The 10540-nt window shown below is 33.9% G+C and overlaps 3 protein-coding genes across 3 annotated transcripts; all 3 read left to right on the forward strand.

Moving 5' to 3' along the window:
• Positions 1-2037: 2037 nt before the first annotated feature.
• Positions 2038-4438, forward strand: LOTGIDRAFT_172863 (hypothetical protein; the record flags this gene model as incomplete). The annotated part of the gene is made up of 2 exons (XM_009050046.1): positions 2038-2422; positions 4233-4438. 2 exons carry the CDS (start codon positions 2038-2040, stop codon positions 4436-4438), a joined length of 591 nt encoding a protein of 196 aa, XP_009048294.1.
• A 1156-nt stretch (positions 4439-5594) lies between these two features.
• On the forward strand, positions 5595-6746 carry LOTGIDRAFT_172864 (hypothetical protein; the record flags this gene model as incomplete). Its single annotated transcript, XM_009050047.1, has 1 exon — positions 5595-6746. The coding sequence occupies one exon, from the start codon at positions 5595-5597 to the stop codon at positions 6744-6746; it is 1152 nt and encodes a 383-aa protein (XP_009048295.1).
• Positions 6747-7094: 348 nt separating this feature from the next.
• LOTGIDRAFT_172865 (hypothetical protein) lies at positions 7095-8694 on the forward strand (the record flags this gene model as incomplete). The annotated part of the gene is made up of 2 exons (XM_009050048.1): positions 7095-7773; positions 7829-8694. 2 exons carry the CDS (start codon positions 7095-7097, stop codon positions 8692-8694), a joined length of 1545 nt encoding a protein of 514 aa, XP_009048296.1.
• Between the last annotated feature and the right edge of the window lie 1846 nt (positions 8695-10540).

Consider the following 10540-nt stretch of genomic DNA (forward strand, 5'->3'; position numbering starts at 1 on the left):
GCCGTATAGTAAATACGGACGATGATCTGTATGTAGGAGGTTGATTGTTTGATTTCGAACAGTGGAGTGGATGTTACAATACAAAAGATAATGCTCAAAGTCTTCAAAGATATGACCACATGAACACGCAGGAAGAAGAGATATGTGCATTAAGAATCTATGACCGTTAAGTTTGCTTTTACTGTGGCGTAATCTGGTGTGGATAATTTGATTTTGTCGGTTGCCTGTATAGTAATAATTTGGGACGTCAGATTTTTTAATGATTTTCGATAGGTTTGTCTTGAATTTAGAAACTGACTGTGAATTCTGTGTACTTCCAGGGAGTGTGTTCCATGAATTTACTGCAGATGGTAGAAAAGACAATTTATAGTTCTTAGTGAGCCATGGGATACTACGTAGCATATTGTTATGCCTAAGACTGTAGGGGTTTAATGCCGATACTTTTTGGGGAACGAGAATTTTCAGATATTGAGGTGTTAATCCTTTGAACATTTTATAAAATAATATCAGTTTATGTGATAAGCGACGATTGTGAAGCCAGATTCTTTATAAGAATTTCATGGGATGTACCTCTAACAAGTCCTGTGATAGTTCTAATTGCGTCTAAGTTAAGTTTTTTCTAATTTATTCGCGTTGTGTAAACTGCAATTATTCCAAAGTACGTCACAATAATCATAGATAGGTAGGATGAATTGTTTGTAGAGGGTTTCAAGTGATTTTCTCGAAAGTCTGTACTTAAGGCTTCTGAGACAATCTATTAGTTTGAAGTTTGGATATTAGATAATCGATGTGAGTGGTCCAGGAGCAGGTTTTATTAAAATATATCCCTAAGTGTTTATGTTCGTCAGAGTCATATAAAGTGGTATTATTAAAACGCAGATTGAAGGAAGGTGGTTTTACTTTCCTTGAGAAGGTTATGCATTTAGTTTTCAAAGGGTTGAACGTTACCTTCCACCTTTCAGACCATTGAAATATGGCTTCCAAATCATTATTAAGAATATCACAACTCCTCCCCTCGTCTCCAATAGTGAGATAGTGCGAATAGTCGAATGGTTGATCTAATATCACATGTGATGTCATCAATATATATCAAAAATAATATTGGCCCGAGGACTGAGCTCTGGGGGACCCCAGCTTTAAGCACTTCTCGTTGGGATGTCTCGCCTTTGATTACTACGCTTTGTGTTCTGTCTCGAAGATAGCTTTCTAAGAGTTTCAGGAGATTTCCTCGTATGCCTATTGAACTGAGCTTATGAATAAGACAATTCAGCCAAACTCTGTTAAATGCTTTACTTATATCAAAGAAGACCATCTTGACTTCGGATCCACAGTCTAGTGATTTTGAAACATCATCATAGATGTCAATAAGTTGATACGTCGTAGAATCGTTTTGAGTAAACCCGGGTTGATATTGCGATAGTATGTCGTGATCTATATGGATATGTTTATGAATAACCCGCTCAAAAACTTTACCAAGCGAACTTAAGTAGTATATGTGTTTTCTGATATAGCGCATCCAGTTTGATCCGGTTTTGAGATGGCAGGTATATGTCTTTTCGGATATGACGCATTTCACTTTTGCGCATGCGCAGCTTTTTCAATGCGTCATATCCGAAAACAGACACAACTGTTAAAATATATTATAACAGACCTCCCCAAACTGTTAAAAATGTATTATAACAGACTTCCCAAACTGTTAAAAAAATATATCATAACAGATTCCTCCAAACTGTATTATAAATTACCCAAACCACAGACAAGAATCACTAAAAATAATACAGTATAAAATAACCGCATTAAAAAAAAAATAAAAATGTCTTTAATTTTAAAACACGAACTAAAAAAATCCGAAGGAGACGGTTTCTTCTCTGCGCTAACATCTCTCATCCCCAAAGTGGCCAATTTTGTCTCAAACAACAAATTTCCTCAGGAGTAGATGCAGTGAAAAGATCTAATGATTAATTTCTATCGCTTGAATAGTTTTCTCCTTGTATTAAATCTTTCGTATTAAAAATATATGGTGTTTATTGAACAAATATGACTTTAATGAATGTCCATCCTCCTAAAACGTATTTCGGTGCGGGAGACATTCAAAAGTCATTGGGTTCTCTTCCTGGATTCCCATGGGCAAAATATCCCGGAGAAAAACATCTCCCAGGGCACAATTATACAGGTCCAGGCACTAGGTTAGATCTGCGTTTAGACGAAAATGATAATCCCAAACCAGGAGAAGAACCCGTTAATAGAGTTGACGCAGCAGCGCTCAAACACGACATACTGTACAGAAACAAAGACATAACATTCAGACACCAAGCAGACAAACAAATGATAGACGAACTCGAAAATATTCCCAATCCCACTTTCAAAGAGAAATTACAGAGGGCTCTTATCATAAAACTCTTGAAGGCAAAAGTGAAATTGGGTATGGGCATAGCAGACGAGATTCACAAAGAATTTCGAAAAAACAAATGTTACCTCAAAGTCAAAGTTTTTGATAAAGATGAAATTTGGTCAGCCGATTTAATCAACATGCCAGTCGAGAGAGGGTACAAGTATTGTTTGACGGTGATCGACATATACACGAGATACGCTTGGGTCTTTCCCTTGAAAAACAAATCGGGTCTGACTGTCAAACAAGCATTCGAAACCATAATGAAACAATCTGACAGACGACCCCTAAAGTTGTGGGTTGATAAAGGAAGCGAATTCTACAACAGAAATGTGAAATCTCTGGGGTTTGAAATTTACAGCACGCATAAGGAAGGTAAAGCCGTAGTGATAGAAAGATTCAACAGGACTATTAAAAGCAAATTATTCAAGAAATTCACGGAATTGAAATCTTAAAAATGGCTTAAAATATTACCAGTTGTTGTCGACGAATACAATAACAAAATACACTCGTCTATAGGTGTGACGCCAACGCAAGCCTCTAATAACCCGAATATCATAAAGTCCGTCAACACTCGAAACAACTTTGAAAACGAGATTAGCAATTTGAATATTAAACCCAAATTCAAAGTTGGAGATCGAGTTCGTATTTTTAGATATAAATCATTGTTTCAGAAAGGTTACGTCGGGTATTGGACTAACGAGATATTCATCGTTGATAAAGTAAACACCACATCACCTCCCACTTATGAATTGATCGATCAAGACAAAGAACAAATCATAGGAAGGTTTTATCAAAATGAACTTCAAAAAACTGACTTTTAAAAATGAATCTCGAAAATGAAGATTTAGATGAAAGGTTAAGAAATTTAGATGTCGACAATCTTTTACGCTCTCTTAAATTAAGATTTTTTAAATTTAAATGTAAATTTATCTTCAAAATATTATTGAATGTGTTTTATCAGAATGTTATACAAGTTTTTTCAAACACAAACTACGTATATATTTCGTCAATTGGGTCTTCAGCAATACTTACCGCCTACTGCGAAAAACACCTAAAAAAAATCAACTTAAAAAATGAATGCATTTCTCGATAAATACGGAAAAGACACGACCACAAACTTTCAACTTGTGAAATGGGCCAAGGAACTGAACGTCTCGCCGTTTTATTATTGCATGCGAGATGAAATTGATGAACTGAAATACAAGACAGGTAAATTTTACGCCATCACAAACATTCATACTTCGGATCAAAAAGGAGTTCATCACTCTGCTCTACACAAAGATTCTTCGAATAACTTTTATTTCTTTGATTCTTTCGGTCTAGAACCGACAGAAGAGATTACGAAATTGACTAACAAACCAATCAAATGTTCTACGTTTCAAATTCAAATGCCAGGACAAAAGCTGTGCTGACAGCTGTCGCTTTGGGTTTTATATCGGTTGAGTTTGGGAGAAAAGTTTGAAGAAATTATAATAAATTTAACTCAATAAAAATGGCAAACAAGTTTGGATTAGGGTCTTTACCTCTAGAATCTAAAAATCCCATGACGACGTTTATAAACAAAGCGAAACCTTTTTCCGTGGATCAAATCGGAGACACCTTACAAGGGGATATCGATATGAACAATTTCAAAATAACTAATTTAAAGTTTCCATGAAACGATAACGATGCCGTGAACAAGAAATATTTACTGGATCAAATAAACGCAATTCAAATAGATAAGGACCATGTTGAAAATAGAATAAATGACGTGAAAAGATACCTCAGACGAAATTTTAAAATCTTGTGAACGAACCCAAACTACAACAAGAGTTAACGAGTTTGAAACGTCTTATTCAAGTGAATAAAACAAGTCAGTTGCAAAATTTAATATCTAAATTAGACGATAAGATTACGAAGGTAAAGATAGACGTCCAACGTTTAATAGATAACCCAAATGTAAACGAGGATAGATTGAAACGAAAACTAACCGCTTTGGAAAGAAAACTTGGCGAATTGCTAGCAGAACTAGACAAGACCGCGGACAAAACCGAGTTACAAAATTAGATATCCAATTTGAACGAAAAGATCGCGAAGCAAAAATCAGATGTTCAAGATATAATTAACACACTTCCCATTGACAAAGATACGTTGCAACAACAACAATTGACTGCTTTGGATACTAAAATCACGGACGAATTAGAAAAAGAAGTGGGTGTGATTAAAAACTTTCTTCAAAATAAATTTCGAGATGATATGAAAAATTATATTAAAGAACAGGTCAATCTTTTGGTATCTAGAATTCATGACGATTTTTTGAGACAAGAGAGAAAGTTGAGCAAATTAGAATCTATTGTCACGGACAAATCGTATTATTTCAATCTTCCATTCGAAAGTGACACTGTCTTCGATGAAGAAGACCAAATTTATAAATCAAACAAATACGGATTCAAAGCAGAAATAAAAGTAGGTACTCTCGCATACGGAGAACCTAAAAACGTATTCGATATTGGCGAAACGCAAGAGTTTTCTTTTCGAGGTAATTGTCTGATTCAAATAGAGTTTCCCATGAAGGTTAAAGTCAATAAAGTAGTCTTCAAACAAACCGGTAAGGCCGTCAAACATATTTCATTATTTAATGATGGTAATTTGGAAGAGAATATACGTTTGATTGATAAAAGGGATCAGGAAATTGAAATGAGAAATGGTTAATATGTAGACACCTTTAAATTGGAAGTAGAAAATGATTATATGAATAGATTTCAAATCAAAGATTTAGATATGATATTGGAGACGGAAAATCCACCATCAACCAACATTGTCAAAATTCCACGACGCTTACACGTACACGGAAAAATAGAATCGATCAGTCACGAGTTTTTACGAACAACAGACTTTGAATACGTAAAACTGTATTTCGCTTTAGGTGAAAAATACACCTCGATCGATGTTCATAAAAGTCAACAAGAAAGAGAGTTTAAACGACCTCTTGCGGTCTCATCACTTTAGGTTTCACGAGCAAAAAGAAAGCTCATTATAAAAAGAAAACGGATATCTTGAATATGTATCTTAATCAATTGTACATCTTTTTCGAAAGATCGAGAGAAGACAAGAACATAACAGTTGAAGAATTACAAGAATTCAATGAAATTTTGGACAAATTCCATACAGAAATATCAGCGGTCAAAATAAAGAAATAATCAAAAATATATACTTAAAAAATATGAAAAAAATCGAACACGATGAAACAATGATAGAAAACGCCCTATTTTCCGATGTTATCAAGGCTATCTCTGATAAATTTAAAACATTCAAAGGACAAATTAAAATAGATGGAGAGATAGTCGAGGAAGGCAATCACAGACAATACATGTCACTCCTCGGTTTCAATGCCAAAACCTTTCACAATATCTTTTCAAATATGGACAAAAAAACCGATGCTTCCGATTGGTATTTTACAGGAAAAATAATTTTAATGAAAGACAATTTCCAAGAAATCAAAAGATCGAGAGTTGGTAGAGGAGGAACTGATCTACTTAAAAAGATAAATGAATACGAAGGCGAAAATTGTTACATACCTACAGATGGTCACTGTTTTATCAAATGCGTCAATCGTGTTTTGAACAAAGATTTAACATGTAAATTTCAAGAATACATCAACGGGTTTTCAAAAACAAATAGAAAAGGAGTGATGACTTGTGCTAGAATGAAGGAATTCAACAAGAAATTTAACACTTCGTTTCAAATTTATAATCCCAAAAACAGACATTTTCATCACAGAGACGTTCACGATGAATTAGATTGGGTTTTTTTCTGTCTGATTAGAAGAAGCCAAAAAAGTTTGGGAATTCAAGAAATAGAAGACAATTACGAACAGGTGTGGAAAACGTGTAGAGACGATAACGCAGTAACACAGGTTTCACCCCTCAAACTAAACGTGCTTTCGAGTATGAGCGATGATGCGTTATTCGCTTGGGATTGCGAAACGTATTCAGAAAAAGACACGCGAAGAGCAATTCCATATTGTTGCACTTTAATTAATTTAGAAAAACTAAGGAAAATGTTAAACAGAATAAATAATCTATTTCCAGATTTAAAGCCGTCAGATCCCCTTCCAGAAGAATTTTATGATAAACTAATGAATGTAGTAGAACTATTTGTAGGTACAGATTGTATAGATCAAATGTTGAAATATTTAGGTCAATATGATAGAAAGAGATTAATATTAATTTCTCATAACGGTAGTGGATTCGACAACTGGGTCGTGCTTAAAAATGCAAAAAAACTAACGCATTGCCTTTTAAAAACACCCAGAGGAATTCTATCTTTTCCTTTATCTAATCCATACACGGATGAAGATTTACAGAAAAAATAGAAAAGACAGAAAGAAGTAAAGGGTAATTATTTACAACATATTAATTTCACGTGTTCCTATCAACACGAATCCTCTAGTTTGGCTGCATGGGGAAATTCTTCCAATCTCCCCGCGAATTTGAGAAAGATTGCCGACGTAGATATCGCTAAATACTCGCAAGACAACTGGGAGGAATTGAGACACGAATGGGAACCTTACGCCAAGAGAGACACACTCTGTTTGGGAGCTTGTTTGATAAAATACAACCAAGTCACGAAAGAAGTTGTAAACCAGAATATGTCCAATAATCTAACGGCTCCATCTTTATCCTTAAAGGGTTGGTATTATTTATATCATTACGATTAAGAAATGGTTGAAGAAGAATGGTATGAAACTACTAGAATGGTTGCGAAACATACCGAAAAAGAAAATATAGAAAAAGTTTATTCGCACACTAATCCTTTTATAAGAAATTTTATCAGACGATCTATTAAAGGAGGAAGATTTTCGGCAAATAGAAAATCATTTGAAACGAACAAAATGGATGAAATTTGTAACGTATTAAAGGAATATATTTCACAAACAGAAAGTAATAACATAATTGATTTATGCAAAGAATACAGTGCAAGCACAAAAGACAAAGCGGAGGTTCATTCGAGACTTAAAAAAATAGAATGTACTAAACTAATGGCATTTGATGCTAACGGTTTATACGCTTCCGAAATGTCGGATTTAGACAGTGAATATCCGAGAGCGGAAAGTGGAAGACCGTTTCTACTAGAAGAAGAAAAAGAATTTGTAAAACTCTTCAATAAACAAAAATTCAGACCCAGAACAGCTATTTTAACAGTGTGGTTTGACTATCCCAAAAACATGTTCTTCCAACCGATACCAGCTAAAGATAAAATCACTTTCACGAATAAAGAAGGTAAAAAGGAAACTGGTAACAAAATCAGGTTCAGAAATGGTTTCTGTCACGACGTTTTAACATCGGTCGATATTCAAGAAATAGTGAAAGCCGGTGGACGAATTATTAGAATATTAGATGGTATAGTTTACAAAGAAAACTCCACCCTATAGAGATTATATCTTAATTTTGAGAGATTTAAGAAATAAATATAAACGAGAAGGTAATATCGTGGGTAGTAATTGCATGAAATTATTAGGTAATTCCTTGTATGGTAAATCAATTCAGAAAGATATATTCACAACTAGACATTTATGGAATGAAGCAACTTTACAGGCCAACTTTGATTCACGCGTTAAAACCTATGAGAAAATTAATGATACTCAATATATTTTTGAAACAGAAATTGAAGAAAAAGTGATTACTACGGAAGATAGTAAATCTACACGACTAACACCTAGTCATTTGGGATCATTCGTTTTATCTCACAGTAAAAAAATAATGAACAATTTCATTCACGTCATAAATGGATTTTATAAACCCGAAATATACTATACCGACACCGATAGTTTGTACATTTCATCCAAAAATTGGAAAAAACTAAACAGAGCTGGTTTGGTCTCCGAAAAAGACTATTGCAAAGGTAAAAACGATTACGGTGACGGTGGAATTATATTTGGTTTATATTTAGCACCAAAAGTCAAATACAACATCGTTTTGACTTCTGATGGTGTTTTAAAAGAAAAGAAAACGTTTAAAGGTTATTCTAATGATAAGATAAGTGTAGAAGATTACGTTCAGTTAGCAAGCGGACATGATGTGTCGAACGAATTTAATAAACCATGGGAAAAAAGTTTCACCAATGGAGTAGTTATTCCAAATGATAAACAAACTAAAGTTTTTAGAAGTTATTTGAATAATGTTAAAAGAAAACCACCAAACAGTGAAGGAATTATGTATCCTTACAACGACAAAGATGAGTATAGTTTTGATGAAAACTATGAATTTGATGATTTCGATTATCTTTCTAATCAAGAAGAGAATGAAGATTGTTTTAAATGAAGTTGAATGACAATTTCTTCGTTGCCAAAGTCAATGAACCTGTTTTTACCGTCTTTGATTTCCAGATTTATATCTTTGATCATGAAAGAATTGACTGGTAAATAGGTCGTTTGAAACGGTTTCTCTATAATTCTGTATCGGATCGGCACCGTAAAAGTCGGTAAGCTGTATATGATTTGGCGTTTGTGTTTGTTGAAAAATCCACCGTTGATCAAATTACAGTGAATGTTGATCACGTCAATGTCGTTCTCGTGTGGCCGTGCGGCGCCAATGTCGATTGCGCGTATATTCGTTTATCGAACCCTAGTAACGCATTCAACGAATTTTCTACATTGAAATCGACTTGACTGTTATTTCTCAAGATCAGTTTTATTTTGTTCAGATTCAAATTACCTTCGAATTCGATATTATTTTTGCCGTTCACGCTTCCTGCGTATTCGGATAGGTAATCGTTGATGGCTACGTATTCGTAGCTTCCCGCTAGTAAGCTTATGGTTTTGAACGTAACTCCGTTATCCGTCGATATTTTTAGTTGGTTTCTAATGGAATTGTAGACGGAGAAATACTTTAATCCCAGTTCGTACTGTTTATTGCGATCGAGTTCATACTCGTAGTCTAGAGACAATTTGATGTCTGATTTATTCGAGGTGATAACGAAAAATTGTTCTTTATTGGACATTTTTAATGACGTTTATATAGTCTTTTTTAGTGATGATTTTTTTCTCCAAAAGCCGTTTTAATATGCCATTGACTTCGTTGTATTGTCTGTCCGATCGATGACCTTCTTTCATGGCCGCTAATATTATTTCTAATCTATTAAGCAATTCTTTATTGTTGTCGGATAAAAACGTTATACCTTGTCCAGATGCCACCATATCATCGAATTCGTCTATTTCTTGTATGATTGGATAATCTTCCGCATAATCATCTACCTCCTCTTGCTCAATAACTTTTGTTATATATAAATCAACTTCTTTCAATCTTCTTGTTTCGGGTCCTGACTTTCTGATCGCATGTAAAAATTTTGAGTATGCTACTAAATCCTTGTAATCGGCAATTTCAACATCCTCGCCATTCATTAAATCTATTAACCCTTTCGTTAATGTAAATATAAAGTTTTTTGTGTCGATTTTGAATTGTGGTGAATTTCCACTAAATCTTATTCTAAAACCATTAAACAATAACCCCACTTCATCAATGATTGGTGAAATGCTCTTTGGTAAATCTGGGTCAGGGTTTGAAAAAAGACGTTTTATATCATCTAATGTCCTAATTATAATACCATTATATTCAATCGGTTTGGGTTCTATATGAGGGGTGGGTTCTATAACGAGTCTCTTTTTAATGTCTTCTTGACTTTTTAATATGGGTTGAAATAGAGTCTGTAGATTTTCCGTTAATCCGAGTTGTTGTAATCTGTTATTTTCAACTTGGGTCTTTATTTTATTCTTAGCTTTGATATATTCTCTATTTCTTTTTAAAAAATTATTCCAATCCGTCATTTTTAAAAAAATAAAATTAACATATATCGATCATAACTCTTTCTCCCGCAGGTTTTCTAGTATTTACAAATACATATCCATGATCATCTGGGTTTCTCTATTGAGCTTTACAAACCTTTTTAAATGTATCTCTATCCATTCCATGATTTATAGACTGAATGATTTGAGATAAATCTTTATCATTTAATTCAAATAATAAAAAACAATTTGCATTTTTTCTAATGAACATAGAATCCATCCCGTAAAAAGATTGGGATTGGTATATGCAGTGACAGTTGTGATGTCTTCCTTTGGTGAAGAATTCTTGTAGAACAGTTTGATTTCTTGCGTACGCAGTCGTCAAC

Source organism: Lottia gigantea (genome assembly GCF_000327385.1).
Source record: "Lottia gigantea unplaced genomic scaffold LOTGIsca_143, whole genome shotgun sequence".
Lineage (NCBI taxonomy): Eukaryota > Metazoa > Mollusca > Gastropoda > Lottiidae > Lottia > Lottia gigantea.